This window comes from Maniola hyperantus, chromosome 14, assembly GCF_902806685.2.
Source record: "Maniola hyperantus chromosome 14, iAphHyp1.2, whole genome shotgun sequence".
In the NCBI taxonomy this organism is placed as follows: Eukaryota; Metazoa; Arthropoda; class Insecta; order Lepidoptera; family Nymphalidae; genus Maniola; species Maniola hyperantus.
Genome location: NC_048549.1, coordinates 6122865 through 6139963, shown reverse-complemented (window position 1 = coordinate 6139963; position 17099 = coordinate 6122865). Strand labels below are relative to the sequence as shown.

Genomic DNA, 17099 nt, shown 5'->3' with positions numbered 1-17099 from the left:
CAGTGCAAATACTTCCAGAATATGGAAGGCACGAGTGGATATCTTGTTAAATAGGTATTTTAAAATCATTGCGGTTTCTTTGACAGATGTTTAATACAGTTTCAGATGGCTAAAGGCAATTAGGGATAGGTACGTGAAAAAAAGTCAAAATACTATGAAAGGCACTTTATTTTTCTCAAGAAACAGAAATGTTGTTATTATACTTAAATGTATATAACTTATTTTCTGTAGGTATATTTAAAACTAAATAAATCCTAGACTGATTCGAAAAGTTTTTACTAACTAAAATTTTAACGTAAGGATTAATTTTGTACACAAAAGGAATGAATTGCACCTACCAAAACCATGAAACTAATGTTATGTAACATAAGCATGTTCGTTTAAACAATGTGAACTTTGGCTTATTATATTAATATTTATCTAAATGATATGATAAACTCAAATATAAATCTAAAACAAAGAAATAAACAACTTATTCTACAACATAACTTTAATAAGTAGCCTATCAAAACCTTCGTTTTTGACTGCTAATAAACGCCAATCGATCTATAAAAATTGTATGGTTTACAAGCCAAATAGAATAGAATATAATTAGGCAGTCTTTTTTTAATAAGAAAATTAATTAAAAAAAATTTAATAATGTTAAAATATCGTAGTTCGGCATCGATATCGAATTTGTGACACTGAATATTCAGAGAATGCTGACGTCATACAAAAATTTAAAAATACAAAAAGTGCAATGTACAGTAGATTTCTGCTGTAATGCGAAGATATCTCACATTAAGTGAATATTTGGAAAGCGAAACTTTTAATTCTAAAAACAATAAAAAGATTTACATTGTTTTTAGATTTAGAGATAAGGTGGGTCGAACACCATAACATGTAGGTACCTAGTGTATGTTCAAAGCAAGACTGAATAGGCAAGCACGCTTTAACCTATACTTTATCATTGCTTTTTTAACAGACTTCAAAAAAGGAGGAGGTTCTCAATCCGTCGGAATCTATTAAATAATTTAGTCAATAAAAAGTGGGGATACTAAATGTTATACAATTTGTTATAACGTTAGATAACATTGTTATCTAGTTCACAATTGTTATCAGAACTAATGAACAATTTTTGAATGGACACATCTTATCATTATTATTTAAATGTGGACAGGACAGTCCTGTTATATATTTCATTTCAATCAATAGAGCAATTATTTTGAGAAATAACGTTATATTCAAGTTTTATAACATGTTACTTAAACTGGACTTGAGTTCAAGTATAGCTTGGCCAGAAAAATAAAAACCTGCCCTTGGGGCGCCACGTTCGAATTTGTCTATGCCACAATACGGCTATCCTATAATTTGTTCCATGGTTTTCCGCAACATGGCGAGGTTTTTCATTTTTCTGGTCAGGCTTTAAAAGGAAATTAATTATAGTCCGTACAAAATGACTCTTCACGCGCCATTTCAACTCTATGGGTCAACTGTCATGTCAAAAGGACTAAAATCGTACTTTTGACATGAAATTTGACACAAAGTTACAATGGCGCGTGAGGAGTTAAATAAGCGCTCTGGTATTGTCTGGTATATTGGTAATTGTCGATTAAATGGCGAATTACGATATTTTTCATGTTATTTCTTGACATTAAACCAGGTATTCGAAAGACTACTCAAGTGATACATAAACACCCCTAAATGCACCTTAGGACTAAGTATAACAGAAAGTTAATAATATGTATTTTATTTATTTGCATACACACTTTTTTAGCAAATCAACCACAACTAACAACCTAATTTAACTACGGCAACGTACTGACTGGTTCTAACTTCTAAGCTCCAGAAACCTTATTATAATAGACATGTTAAGGTCTAGATGCTAAGAAATTCAACCACCAGTCTTGACGCGGCATCATACAGTCCACAAAGTCAAGAAATTAATCGCAAATACCAACATAAGTCCATATTTTATCCGTAACACTACGTCATTTCTTAATTCATTTACCGACACAATATTGTAACATTCAATAACACCATCCGTAATATAGTTTTATTTTTATTATTTACACATATAGGTCTTATTCTAACAACAAAACATAAGATTTCCCATGACAGTAGATATCCGTTGTTGAAAGAAATTTATAATAAAGAAAAATGTTTATAAAATACATAGCTAGTTAATAAGACAGTGCACACCAACCGATTAATATAATCGCCTAAGTTGTTAAATAGCCATACATTTAGATATAGAAACTTGAGGCCATCTGAAAATATAAGTTTGAGAAAACGCGTTACGCGGATTTCATTGTGTGGTGATGTTTGACATAAGAGCAGTGGCGTGCAGCTCGTAGAGGCATAAACGCACTGCTTACCCTCATTGTAATAAATCAATGCTTATTTTTCATTATAACCTGCTGTAAAATAAGTTCATACCTAAATGCATACCCTGACTTGAACTCCTGTGCACGCCACTGCATAAGAATAAATTTTAGCAGATAATTAATGTACAAAATATGCTAGCGGTAGTCAAATTATCCCTAAAAATTAGTATTTACCGATGGCGAACCTATTTTCAATAGTTCTCTGGTGAGAATGTTCGCTAGTGAGAAAGTCAATGTGGACACATCTCACGATGCGGCAATGTGCTTCAAAAGTAAAAAGAAAAACACAATTCGTGTATAAAGTTTAAAAGTAGTTTAACGGGAAACATATTTATGGTGCTGCTAAATAAAATCAACTAAAAGAAACAACTAAAGTTGAAGCGGAGTTTATATTAATATTAGATTGTGTGCGAGACTGCATATCTTGTACTTTATTGATCGAAATCGACAATCGCGAATCAGTTTCGTGCGTGCCAAGTAAGGTTAACATAGATAAGATAAATACGATGGGATGTGTTTAGGCGGCATCTAGAGTGGCTCGCAGCAACTCCTGCCCTTCGACGGACGTCCAGTACTCCACGAGGAGGTCGCGCTCGGACTCCAGGCACGCGAGGAATGTGAGCTCTGCTTCGCTGTTCATCTTCAAACTCAGCAGCTTTTTCTTTAGTAATATAGTCTGTAAATAAAAAGTTAAATTAATTATATATCACCGCCATCTGCAACGTTTGATAAATTTCACATCCTGTTTCCAAATTCAAGTACTCAACATCCGACCAGGTTTTTGATGCATCGGAATGGAATTTATTAGTATAGTAGTAATTTAGTATTTAAAATGTATGTTTGTTTTAATAATTAAACAAAGCAGGAATAGAGTTGTGCACTAATTTCTTTGTGTTTCCCTAATACAAAAAGTCTGTCACTTTCAGTGTGAGGGAACAAACACGACAAAATCTTCAGACACTATCTTAAATTTAGACGCATACAATCAAAATACTGAGTGGGCTCTTCTCAAAACTGGGCGTGTTTGGAACCCTCGTAGCTTTACGTAATTAGTTTTAAGTTTACGTAATTAGCATTATCGCCACTATCATCTATAAACTGACTATCAAAAAGAGTACCTACAATAGTACCTATACATTGAATAGGTAAATAATTTGAATTTTAAATACACACAGGGAGGTGCTATCAGTACACGACAACGTTGCGTCATTTTATTTTTATTAGTAGTAGTCCTTTCCACTACTGTTAAATACTTCTAATGTGCCTACCACCTTCCCACTTCTACACAACGGCAAAACTTAATCACTATGTGTCTACCAACGAATTGTCAATACAAATCCAAGAGCACAAACTACAAACTCAGTGAAACTGTGTTTCATATACCTATTATAGGGATTGAGTTCGTCTGAATCTTTCTAGTCATCAATACCGTTGGGACTGTTGGTCGATTATGGAAAAGCTGCATAATCATTGCTTCAATCGTGTTGATTGGCTGAATTCATGGTATTTTAGCTGTAACAATACATTTAGCTAATCTCAAAAGACTTGGCAAATTTCGTCAACAATCGGAACAGATATTTTCAAACATAGCTAAAAACCATCTCGAATAAACAAGCCTTCGAATAATAAAGCGGCAATCAAATAAGTCCATCCGATTGAGCGATCCGATTCTAAAAATATAGACAGGTTTCTGCTTTGCTGATTAACAGATCACTGTCTATAAGCAGCAATTTAACCTTAATTTAATAATTATCTTATCGATGTAGGTTATGACCTCAAAATCATGACGAAATGTTAGTTTAGCTTCAATACAAATACAAAAATCAACTATGGCTACATTAAACTTTTTGTTTTTACTGCTTTTGATAACTAATATACAGACGAACGACGAAAGTGAAGAACCTATTTTATATTACTATGGTCTGGTTAGTATTTTACATTTATTTTACGTATTCGTAATTAGCAATAACTTGAATGTTATAACTGCATAGTTTTTACTTTTTCTTAATTATTTCACACACTGAGTTGTAGATAACATTATTTAGATATGCCAACTTAAGAGAAGTTTCCCTAGCTTGCTCCCCAGCGCTCTCCATACAAACGTAATTTGGTTCTCATTTGAATATTAACCAGTCAAATTCGATGAAATGTAGACACATATCTTTAAAGCAAAATATACGGCCTTGAGCCCGATGATGATGATGAAACTAGATATTTTGACAGAAATCTGACAAACTACTGACACCTATTAGTTCCTAGAATGTTTCATTGAGTTAGACTGGGTAACATTTAAATGAAGCTAAACTATGTTTTTTTGGAGAGTAATACGAATAAACTCCTCTTAAACTTGTAATCGTAACATTATTTACTAATAGGTAATACTCTAATAGGATGAAAGTGAGCGTAGTTTGCCAACTTGCTCGGTCAAGCAAGCGTGCTCCGCGTTAGTGCAACGCTACTGGCGCCGCGCGGCGCTCGTGCGACTGTGTCGCTGCGGCCGGCGACTGCGCTGCGACGAGCCCGCGCCGCCCCAGCGACGCGTCGAACTCAACAACCGCGCGTATTTACAGGTATACGTATATGATATCAAAAGTTGACAATTCCTAAGCTATTTCTGCATATTGCACGCTATGGAACAATTAATCTGCCTATTCTGACACATCGATCACACACCATCTTCCACTGTCCATTTGTTCGTTTTCTCCCTAGTGTTAAGATTGTCTGGAAGAGATCGCTATTTAGCGATAAGACCACCTTATTGTACCTACATTTTAAGTTTACTTTTTTTGTAACCTGTTATTTGTGTTTTGTGGTGTAATAAAGTATATGCATACATTGCTAATCATGTATTGGCGTTGTACTCATCGTGTACACGACCTTTGACCCTTTCCTAGACACGCAGCTTAATTAAAATTCAATAGTGTATCTATACGCTCAGATTTACAATTAAGTTTACGCAGCGTGCCAGAACTACACTAGAACTGCATACTGAGTACTGACTCACTTGACTGCATGCGAACTGCGCAGTCAGTCAGCAGTTGCGACTTAGTTAAGCAATTGTACATAAATCGCCTTCAAACTGCAATTTTGTTGGCATGAGTGCAAATGCAGACCGTCTGCTCCACCCTAAAATATTGCTTGTTTTCAGTTTTGTCGCTCAATAACCGGATGGAGGGAATGTTCAGTCAACGAGACTCCTCTAACCGTTGAAACAACATACGAGCGAATGAACCCCGACGAACTGGAAGAGCTACATCACGAAAACATACAACTCACGCCGCCGAAGATCACTCTCGAATGCCGATGCCGCTACCCTAACTATTGGAGGCTTAGCAGTAACACATCCGAGCATGATAACGTGTTAGCATATCAGTGTACGTCTTTACCGCTGTGTAAAAGCGGTGATTTTTGTGGGAACGTCAACGACAACCAGCTTGCTCTATACCAATCTTGTTTGTGTCCTAGAAACCACATCTGTGTCCACAGTGGTGGTGTAGCACACATACAAATATCGGAGTTGTTGTATCGAGGAAAGGGCTGGAGAGCCTATTGTCAACCTATCAGTGACGATTACACTTACGAGGACTATTGAAACTGTCGATTGGGTTAAACATTTTCTTTACATTTTTAGAGTGCAAATAAAGGATGTTTATGAGCAGTGATAGCGTAGTGGCTAAGACGTCGGATTCGGGAGATCGGGGGTTGGATCCCAGACACGCACCTCTAACTGTTCGAAGTTATGTACGTTTTAAGCAATTAAGTACCACTTGCTTTAACGGTGAAGGAAATAATCGTGAGGAAATCGTCATGCCTGCTTTACGTCGGCCTATATCCGCACTTGGCTAGTGTAGACTGTAACAATAGGACTCGTGCGGTCGTTGTTGATGATAATGACAGTGTAGCTTTAGTTAAGTTTACGTATTAATTATCAGCACTATATTATTATCTTACAAATCTAACAATTTTGACAATCAATAAGAGTAACATGTTACCTATTTTGAATAAATAATTTGACTTTAACTTTGACTTTAGTGTAACCATCGCAATCACCTCTGATTGACTAATACACTCTTTCGCTATTGGTTAAAATCCATTGTCGCAAGAAGATACCATAAATTCAGCCAATTACAACAATTGCAATAGCAGCAATGTTTGATGCAGCTTTTTCGTAGTGGGCCAGCTGGTCTTACCTGCAGCGGTTGTGCGGCGATGTCTTTCGCAATGTCTCGAACCTGCTCATCGAATCTGTCGGGCCACAGCACGCGGCTAATGAGCCCACCTTGCAACGCCTCCGATGCGGAAAGTCGACGGCCGAATATAACCAAATCGTTAACCTGGAATTCAACGAAATGGAAAATGATTTAAAACTGTTATTTGGATGCTAAGAGTACCTACAATAGGCTACTTGACAATTTTTTTAAGTTGGTCTTAAATGGTTAATATTTGTCCTATTATATCAAAAAAATTAACACTATATTTTTTTGCGCCCTAAAAACCGTAAAACTTTAATTTAAAAAAATATTTTTCTTAGACAGGTGAAAACACTGTCGGCCATGTTTGGCCGATAGATTATCTGTGCTCTGACGTCATGCATTTGTAAACAACAGTATAACCACAGGGTTATACTGTTGTTTACAAATGCATGACGTCAGAGCACAGATAATCTATCGGCCAAACATGGCCGACAGTGTTTTCACCTGTCTAAGAAAAATATTTTTTTAAATTAAAGTTTTACGGTTTTTAGGGCGCAAAAAAATATAGTGTTAATTTTTTTGATATAATAGGACAAATATTAACCATTTAAGACCAACTTAAAAAAATTGTCAAGTAGCCTATCGCTGTAAGACCTGCAAGAACAGTTCATTGTCACGAAAGTTGTAATTGTAGCATATAAAATATTTTCTCGCGATAACAATGTTTGCAGTTGGAGATCATTTAAGCGACAAAATAATTAGCAACCCTTGGGTTGGCTAGTTCGACTCACGCTTGGCGGGTTCGTTTATGTTATATATTTTATACAAATATCGATGGCTTATAAAACCAAACCAATGCGACTAAATTGGCACAGCACTATCTTGAAATCGATTTTCAATCTAAAATCAGATATATTGCCGTTTGCGTAAAAATCCAAAAACGTCCATATCTCTGTCTACAATAATGTTTAATGTTTGTATGTAGATGGTAATCTCCAGAACTAATGATCCAATTCTGAAAATTCTTTCATTGATGTATAGCTACAATATCCCCGATTGCCATAGATTAAAAATCATATAACACGCAGGAAATCACAGGAAAAACTAGTCATTAATAAAGATTGAAGGTGTATATACCAGCGCCTGCGGCAGCGGGCGGCATCGCGCCGTGAGCGCAGCGGCACCGGGCGTGGCGGGCGCGGCGGCGGCGGCCAGCCAGAACGACGCGCCCTCCGACGCCAGCGCCACGTCGCTCATCGCGACTAGCGCTAGCGCCACGCCCGCCGCCGCACCCCACACGCCGCAGCACAGCAGCGCGCGGTGCCGCGCAGCCGCCGCCAGCAAGGACCTGCAAATTCAACATTATTCTATTCAAAAGCTACAACCAAAACCCCTACTAAAAAGTACGGACGTAAATTGAGATTTCACCTGACGCGTGCCATACTAACTGCAAAAAAGTAGAGTTTATCGAACACTATCGATTCATTTATTGTTTATATATTGGGTGGTGGGTGTAGAAAAACGCTAAATGGCTTGGCGACACGGCTTTGCCCGTAGAGTGGTAACTAGCCACGGCCGTAGCCTTCCACCAGGCCAGACTAGAGACAGTTAAATTTAAACTCCCTACTTGTAAGATGACAGCTCTCATCGCTGCGCCAGGGTCGTCAAACATAATATGATTAAAACGAACAGACCAGAAAGCCCAACCAAATCCAGTATAATTATGAATTATTCTAATGTGTCTAATGGTCCCATATATTTGCATCAAAATTACACTAGGCACATGAGAGCATAACATTAAAGACTCTCCCTTCATTATTAAATCTGTAGTTTAACTTTTTAACTGCAGGACTTCCTCACTCAAACACTAATAGGCAAAACTTCAACTCTCACTTGTAACCTTAGGTTAGGATCTAGCATACTTTAACTTTGCTCAGACTTAAAACATTGTTAAAACGAGACAGCGTTATATTGCTGATATAAATCTTCCTCATTTTAACTGATACTTAAGTCTCAGCAAAGTCAAAGTGCACTCTATAGATCTGCCTCGGACTTAACTAACTCTGGCAGCATAGTGGTACTGAGGCGCAGTATCCTTTTGGTAACAACTCAAATTCAGCTTTATTAACTTTGAGAACCCAAAAAATGTATGTAAATAATTGATAATAATTTAGATAATTTTATTTGATAGTTCTGTTCAGTTACCTTACTGATTCTGCGAGTTCATAGGCATGATTAGCTCTTACTTCTTTATTTTCATCTAGCAGCAGACTTAAATCTAGACTTGAGCATAGTGTTCCACATTGTGATTCTAACAGAGTGATCGATATGTCCTGCCTATTGTCAATACACTTGAGTGCTTCTTCCAATTCTTTCAAAATCTGTAATTAATAATGAGTTTATTTATACAAACTACTATTCATTATTATTTATTTATTTATTTATTCTGCCAATAATAAATAGATTTTCAGATTCCTTACCTCAACACAAATTTTTAGACCAGATTTTTTAATACATATTAAGGCTAATCTTTGATCAAAGGTGACTGAAATAAATTTTAATTGACTGAGCTTGTTGTCTTCATCCATGGGGCGAATAACGTTTTCATCAGTTTTTACAGTTTTCTTTTGCTTTGCTGGCTTCTCATTTTTAGAATTCTCTCGTTTTCGTTTATTTAAAGCAATGGACAATTTGGAATTTAATTTTTCTTTTATAGATAAACAATCATTCTTATTTATCATCTCATTACTTGATATTTTAGGTGATTCAGATTTAAAGACAATTTCCTCGTTGACAGGTAAATTAGGGTTGGTTTCAAGCTCTGGAACAGGGTGCTGGGTTATTCGAGTGGTGCTCTGTGGCTGCATGTTTGCGGCCTCGACGTCGCTGAGGCGCCGAGGACTCATACAACTGCTAGAATATGAACTTGAAGAGTGACGCCTGTAAATGATGGAATCGTCAGCACTATGAGTTTCAAAATCCTCACTGATCGCTGGAGATTTAACAGAGCTACTCAATGATGTTCTATGTTTTCCACCAAGAATCTTTTTGGCTTCCCCTTCTTCATACTTTGAATCTTTCTTTCTTTCTCTAAACTTCATTTCTTTAGTATCTGGAGTGCTAGAACTTTGAATTTTCTTAATGAATTCTGCTTTAGTTCTCACATTTTTCTTGCCTTTGAGTGCCTCGGGGGTTAGTTGGTATATCATATTCACCGCACCCTCATCCATTAGTAACCTGTCAACTTCCGACAAGCGTTTATGTTGTTTGGAATTTTTTGCAGATCCACTCGTAGGTTTTTTCCACTGCAATTTAGATTGTGGAGATTTTGATTTAGATCTTTTTATTGATTGATCTGGCTTTCCTTTTTTTGAAGGAGTTTGCTCTTTTGTGGTTGGTGTTTCTTTAGCTTTATTACTCTTACCTTTAGTGAATGTATCCGGATTGTCAGGGTCAAATATGACTTTCTTTTTTATGACTCTACTTAACCTACGTGTGGGAGCATCATCATCAGCTTTAGATAACTTAGTTTGGGAATCACTACCGGGTGAATCTGTATTGGTGCTCTCTATTGTTTCCTCTTTGGAAATTATACATTCCTGGCTGTTCTTAAGTTCTTCAGAGTCTTTTATTAGGCAATCTCCTTCTTTGATAGTTTCATTCACCTCATTGTTCTCAGCAGGCTCATCTTCCCAATCCATGACAAGAGATTTGACAATGTTGTCTGTATATAGTGTTTCCTGTTGGCCTGAGGCTTCCTGCTGTTCGTTGTCAATGTGGGACTGTTGATTATCAGCCACCAGGGACTCCTGTTCTGTTTCATTGAGCTGGGGTTTCTGCTCTGTGTTATCAGATTGGTGACTAGCATCTACATGAATGTCCTGTTTCATCTTATCTAATAAAGCTTGCTGTTTCTTTCCTTTTTCTAAATTTCTATTATTGCTAGATTTTAGAGGACTTTTAGATTTATCCTTTTTAATTTTAGATGCTTTTGAGTCACCTTTTTTTTTTGAAAGTCTAGAAAGTTGTTGCTTAGCTATCTCAGCAACTAAAACTTTATTTGGTTTCTGAGGAGACACCTCGGTAATTATATTGATAGACTGTTCCATGTTATCATTACCCTCCAAAATATCAAGTAACTCCTCTTTATTAAAAATCTCTTGCTTCACTGTACTATTATTGTTTTCGATGTTTTCACTTATATCCGATGAACGCAGCACTTCATTTAATTCAATATTTGGTCCCAACTCATTCATGATGTTATTTGTATGGTCACCTTCTTGATTGTCACCTAACAACTTCTCTGTAACATCATAATCATTTTGCTCTACTACTATTTCAGTTTCAAACTGAACAGTTGGTATTGAACATTCTATTTCAACCATAGACTCTGACAAAATTTCATCTTCAATACACATTTCCTTTTCTGACTCTTTTACAGTTTCAGCCACTACATCATGAAGTATCTCTTCTGTATGGATTATCTCACTTTCTTGTTGAATTTCTATGTTAGAATCTGGTTCATCGGTTGCTATATCTGTAGCGGTACTGTCATGATCGATGGGGATCTCCAGCTCAGCTTTGGATTCCGCCTCAGTCTTGACACAGCCGGACACATTAACATTTTCAGGCTTACTTTCCACCTCCGATAGATTTGGCTCTACGTCGGTTTTCGCTAGTTCGGAGTCTGGCTTCGCTGGTTCGGAATCAGGCTTCGCTAGCTCAGAGTCAAGCTTTGCTGGCTCATTAAGGAGTTCCGGTGGCACATTATCCGTCTCCGGGGGCACTTCATCCGCCTCCCGCAGTACATTATCTGCTTCGGAATGTTCACCTTCGGCTTGCACGTCGCATTCGACACCATTCGATTTTTGACACACATTTGACTCGTCGGCACTCACGTCCTCAACTCTATTTGGTTTTACAACATCAGTTGATGTATGAATTGGGTGTTCTTCCACAGTTTCCATTGTATTTTACACTCAGCTATACCTTATTCGTAATCACTTTTACCAAGTATAACCTAATTTGTTGATATAAATAAATAAAATAAACGCAAAACACTTGATGTGAAACTCAACTTTTTCGTTACATTATCACGTAAAAACTGTATCTAAATCCCCGTTATTTACATGGATAGAGTAAATCTATTTATTATACGTAAACGACGACAGAATACAATTTTCTAAATTCTATTTATCCAAGCGTCAGTCCATTTTATTTTCCAAGCACTTTTTCCCATAGATTAAACATTCATCAAAGAGTATATAATCACTACCATATCACTACGCCTTACGCATTCATCATACATGCTACCTACCTATGTCGTCTTCGAAGAAATCTCTTCGGACTATAATAACTAGCGCCAACTAGTGGTCATAGACATTTTTATTTGCAAGTGTTGCTACATTTTAAAATTCAATTAATTTATTAGTGGCCACATTGTCATAATCGCCACTGCCGCCATTGTCCGGTAGGAGTAAGGCTAAGCGCGCACTGCGATGCGATTTTTGTCCACATGTTCAATTCAAAATTTAATCGCAATATTATTATTCCTACGCGCACCACGATTTATTTGCATACCACGAAAGACCTACTGTACCTACTGTACCACCATGAAAACAAGACGTGAAGAACATTTAATAAATTATATCAAATAGAGTGAACATTTAAATATGGATTTAAAAAAGAAAATATGCATAATTATTTACTACTTAATATTACATAAAAGGAATTTGAAGAAGAAAAATTCAAAACGTTACTGGGTCCATCCTTTAACAGCATTAAGGCCTCTAAAAGGCTTTTTTACGAACGATATTATTATAATGGTCTTCGTGCATATAACAGGAAGTTCTTTGATTATTATCAAATTCGCATCGCACCGCAGTAACGAATATTAACCGCATGCGATCTTCGCAGTGCGTGGATGATAATGTATTTTGATGGTTCACAGATTTGCGATTTTTTTCGCAACGATTTATTTTCGCTGTGCGCGCTTAGCCTTATAGTGTTCTGACTGCCGGGCCCGGCGGCAACCATAGAGTCAACTTGCCGCCCATGCCGCCATTTGTTTTTGTATCTGCTGTCATTTCATCCGTGATTATTTTTCTAATAATTTTGGTGTGATTTCATGTGATTTCATTGCTAATTCGCGTCGAGTTGAACTATCCTCAAAAGTGTTCAGCGCACCAATTGTTGTAGAGATTTTGAACTACGTTTTATATTAAGTACGTAGGGTTAAATTCAGTGCACAAACTTGGACGAATATGTACATTACACAAACTGTTTTAGAGATTTTGGACTCATTTTCATATTTAAGTATAAGTATGTAAATATCAAGATGTCAAATTGCTTTGTTATACACGGACAAGGTAAATGTTTTGATTGTTTATTTTATTAACGGCTGAATTCAAGTAAATCACTCTACATGTAATCTGTCGATAAGTTACTTAGCAAAGTCAAAAAAACCGGCCAAGTGCAAGTCAGACTCGCGTACGAACGGTTCTGTACCAGTATCTATAATATCGGCAAAACAATCATGTCTGTTGAATGGGAGCCCCCTTAAATATTTATTTTATTCTGTTTTTTAGTATTTGTTGCTATAGCAGCAACAAAAATACATCTGTGAAAATTTCAACTCTCTTACTATCACAGTTCATGAGATACAGTCTGGTGACAGACTGACAGACAGACGGACGGACGACGGATTTGATGCAGAGTGCTAAGTGCAGATTAGCAGGCATGTAGGTTCCTCACAATGTTTTGCTTCACCTTCACAGAGCTGTGGAGTGGAAGTCTATCGGTTGAAACTAACAAATGTTGATGCTATCTCATGACTGCGTCAACGAACTCCTACATTTTGTGATCCAATGATAGATAATCTTATATTATTAATAAATAGTAGTGAAATAAAAGATGGCTTACTCGTAATATTATATTGTGGCCACTTTATACTCACATATCAGAGCCTGCAGTTTTACACTTCACAATGTTTCGCACCAAAAAAATCAACTGCGGAGCGGGGCGGCTTTCCTTTTATAGAAACTCCCCACTTATTAATTACCCTTTCTTCGTAAACGTCTCTGATTGGTCGAAAGAGCCACCGTTTCTGATTGGTCAAGAGAGTTGCCCCGCTCTAGCCAGTTGTGTCAATTCAAATACTAATTTAACAATAGCTAATTACGTTATTCTTATTAATACTTATCATAGACTTATTAAACAAAAGTTGAATGTAAACAGTAATTTAGGCAGTGTTGCGGACACATAATAATATAATTGTTAAGGTTTTGTACCAAAAATGTAAAAAAGCAATACTTATATTTTATTATTATGACTAAGTCTGTATGTCTGTCACACCTGCTTATTACAGTATCTACTTATGCTATTAACTTGAAATGACTATAGTTTTAAATAATGCAATGCAATTGCAAAATGTACGACTTTAAAGTGGAACATTATATGAAAGGGTTTCATTTACATTCTTATAAATAGGTTTTTATTTATTTTTAAGCAAAGTTGGGAAATTAAGGTGTAACACCCCTGTACCTCAGAGGACCACATACAGCTGTCTGTCCTGTTCCTGATCTCGCCTCTAGTTGCGCAAAGATGGCCATAGGCAAAATTCGGTTAGCAGGATATTTAATTTTGAAAAAAATATTATTTTTTTTACAGTTTTGACGCCAAATGAACTAAGGCTGAAGGAAATAATTACAAAGTTGAAGAAACAAGTGCGCAGAAAACAAGATAGCAAACAAGTCTCTTAATGATACAATCAGGTTTCTTGCCACATAAAATTATTCGTGCACTTTCGGGATGATCGCATGAGTCTCGATGGATTGACGCTAATTCCCTGAAAACAGCGAAGGACCCTTAATATGGAACACAACATTGGCAGTGTATTATATTTTGTCTCATTTGCTGTGGAGCTGGAGACCCTGAGGCCACGGCGTAGTGCCAAAAATAAGTGTAAGCCATAAGTGTTATTGTTAAATAAATCATAAAAAGTATCTATTGTTTTTGTTAATTTCCTTGATCCCTCCATTTTATTAATAATAATGATAAAGTCAGTCTAATGGAAACAGTGAAAATGGTGGGAAATCAAAAAATAAGTTGTGTATTCCCAGATTAACTAGGGATAAAGTATCAAATACGTTTTACAGTATTTGATACTTTATCCCTAGTTAATAGAGCTGGAGACCCTGAGGCCACGGCGTAGTGCCAAAAATAAGGCTAGCCATAAGTGTTATTGTTAAATAAATCATAAAAAGTATCTATTGTTTTTGTTAATTTCCTTGATCCCTCCATTTTATTAATAATAATGATAAAGTCAGTCTAATGGAAACAGTGAAAATGGTGGGAAATCAAAAAATAAGTTGTGTATTCCCAGATTAACTAAGGATAAAGTATCAAATACGTTTTCCTAGTTAATCCGATGTCACAACCTATTTTTTTTTATTTCCCACCATTTTCACTGTTTTCATTAGATCTATAGTAGACATTTTAAGAGAATTCAATATAGTACGTAGGTATATACATATATATCGAGTTTTGTCTATGACCACTAGATGGCGCTGCTTTCTAAGAAATAAAATTTGACGTGAGATGTACATCTATTTCAGGTATACATATTAATCTTTTTATTTCGTTCTTTTTTTTTAATATTACAATAAAACTTAAAGCTAGCCTTATCTAATTACTATATTATATACATATTAATCTATGCCTCCATATTACAAAGTACTCTGTGATGGCCTCCTAGGTCAGTGATGGCCTCATCCATAGATTATCTACTATATTACTAGGCCTCATCTCTTGTTTTTGACAGTCACTCAGTCCACAGAATGAATCTATATATCTCTATGATATACTGCACAGGTCTGTGGTAAATTTAGTGATTTATCCTGTATGTTATGATCTGTGGTGATTATTACTCTTTGCACAATTTACTTAGTTCAAAGCGTAGATAGAGTAATAAAGGTAGATAGATACAGGAACGTTTGCTTTCTCATTCACACTAAAAAGAGAGCACAGATAAAGTTACTAATGTGATAAACAGAGACGCAGCTAACCTATTTTTTGTCCTTTATCGTGTAACTGGATTTTTTCAAGAATACATAAAACTTACATTACAAGGCATGCAACTTTAGTTGCGAAACAAACTTTGAGAATTCGTGGCGTAATTGTATTTCTCATGGGTTATTTACTTGTTTTCACATTAAAAACGTTTAATACAAATATTGTTGATCGGTTAATACAAATATTGACTGCTAAACAATGGTAATAATTGTCGTGTTATTCATCGTTACATCGTGCTATCGCTATCTCATACGCAGTTACACAGTACTTAAATCTACCTATTATTCTATCTACGGTTCAAAGAGAATATAACGTTGTCACGTTACGATTCAATTAAATCAAAGAGTATAGTATAGTATATAGTCCTCTCTTTTCCTAACCCTTCGATCCTAAGATGTCTATGCAATTATATTAAGTTGTATGATATTAAATTATAATGTATCTCTAACATCAATGTTTGATGTTTTAACGGTCATGATATTATTAATTGTTATATTCCCTTTATGTTAAACTAAAATCATACTAATTGTCCAATGCATAAACTAACAACTTGTGTTGTCCTTGTGATGTCTAGGCAGTGTTGCCAACTCGGATTTTGAAAAAGGCGTAGACCACATTAGAAAAAGACGTAGATTTAGTAAAAATTTCGGATGAAAAGTTCGTAGATCTACGTACTTTTTTTCTGGTTAAAATGAAGAGAGTAAGGTAGTGTTTTGTCATACAATTTATTCATTTTCATCAATTTCAGCCTCACGCAAATGAAACTCATACATATTTGTTAAAAAATTCTTGCAAAGGTCACTGTTTTTTATATTTAATTTTTGTAAAAAGTAGGCCAGTTAGTGTTTAATTGAAAAGTCTGTTTCTTAAGTTTGTTTTCATTAAGTTGTTAGTCCGTTTGAATTTGAACTTTGAATCGAAATGCATAGTATCTCTATGATAGTACGACATAGTGCATACAAGGCTCTTTTGGCACTTGAATGACATTGATAGGGGGGTGTAGTTGTCGAACGACGGCTGCCAGCAAATAAAATCTCCTCAATTTTACGGAATATATTGAAAATGTCAATGTCGAAAGTCGAGTAAGTTTTATTTAATTTTAACTGAATAAGAAATTGGGAAAGCCGTCCCTGTTTCCAAATAGAGAAAGAATAATAAAAACCATTTATAGGCCATGGACTAGCTATATTAATTAGTTACCTGGTGCTAAATATAGCTATAAGATGCAGACACATTTATGCTGTACAATATATTATTAGGATATATTATCATGATGTTATTTAAATGGAATGGCTCTAATATTTATCAAAAACAGTGAATTTAATTTTTTTTTACTTAGCAACACTGCATTTAAGGTCACACCGTGATACTTCAAAAGATGGCGGCTTTATTTTCGCCACGCGCCAAAAGAGTCTTGTCCATAGGTCTTGTCGCGTATTTCTGACAGTGACACTAGTGACAATTTCTG

The 17099-nt window shown here is 35.8% G+C and overlaps 3 protein-coding genes across 4 annotated transcripts in view; 2 read left to right on the top strand and 1 right to left on the bottom strand.

Annotated features, from left to right (window-relative positions):
• The window catches only part of LOC138403290 (uncharacterized), a 190854-nt gene that overhangs the window by 133363 nt on the left and 40392 nt on the right, over positions 1–17099 (top strand). The gene's annotated exons all lie outside the window — the stretch shown is intronic.
• Positions 151–11845, bottom strand: LOC117988045 (micronuclear linker histone polyprotein-like). 2 transcript variants are annotated; one of them, XM_034975133.2, is made up of 5 exons: positions 9040–11843; positions 8765–8940; positions 7697–7907; positions 6557–6700; positions 151–3042 (listed from the first exon to the last, which is right to left on the bottom strand). In XM_034975133.2, exons 1-5 carry the CDS (start codon positions 11524–11526, stop codon positions 2884–2886), a joined length of 3177 nt encoding a protein of 1058 aa, XP_034831024.1. In that variant the 5' UTR covers positions 11527–11843; the 3' UTR covers positions 151–2883. The 2 variants fall into 2 exon arrangements, with proteins under 2 accessions (XP_034831024.1, XP_069359284.1); XM_069503183.1 differs by lacking the exon at positions 151–3042 and having other exon boundaries at positions 6559–6700; positions 7697–7762; positions 7864–7907; positions 9040–11845.
• LOC117988049 (uncharacterized) lies at positions 4176–6278 on the top strand. The gene is made up of 3 exons (XM_034975138.2): positions 4176–4291; positions 4757–4936; positions 5515–6278. Exons 1-3 carry the CDS (start codon positions 4196–4198, stop codon positions 5956–5958), a joined length of 720 nt encoding a protein of 239 aa, XP_034831029.1. The 5' UTR covers positions 4176–4195; the 3' UTR covers positions 5959–6278.

Coding starts and splice junctions, on each gene's coding strand:
- LOC117988049 (XM_034975138.2), top strand. CDS start 4,196: ATGGCTACATTAAACTTTTTGTTTTTACTGCTTTTGATAACTAATATA. Junction 4,292..4,756: donor TTTTATATTACTATGGTCTG/GTTAGTATTTTA, acceptor ATACTCTAATAG/GATGAAAGTGAGCGTAGTTT. Junction 4,937..5,514: donor ACAACCGCGCGTATTTACAG/GTATACGTATAT, acceptor GCTTGTTTTCAG/TTTTGTCGCTCAATAACCGG.
- LOC117988045 (XM_034975133.2), bottom strand. CDS start 11,526: ATGGAAACTGTGGAAGAACACCCAATTCATACATCAACTGATGTTGTA. Junction 8,941..9,039: donor GTCTAAAAATTTGTGTTGAG/GTAAGGAATCTG, acceptor TATTAATTACAG/ATTTTGAAAGAATTGGAAGA. Junction 7,908..8,764: donor GAACTCGCAGAATCAGTAAG/GTAACTGAACAG, acceptor TTGAATTTGCAG/GTCCTTGCTGGCGGCGGCTG.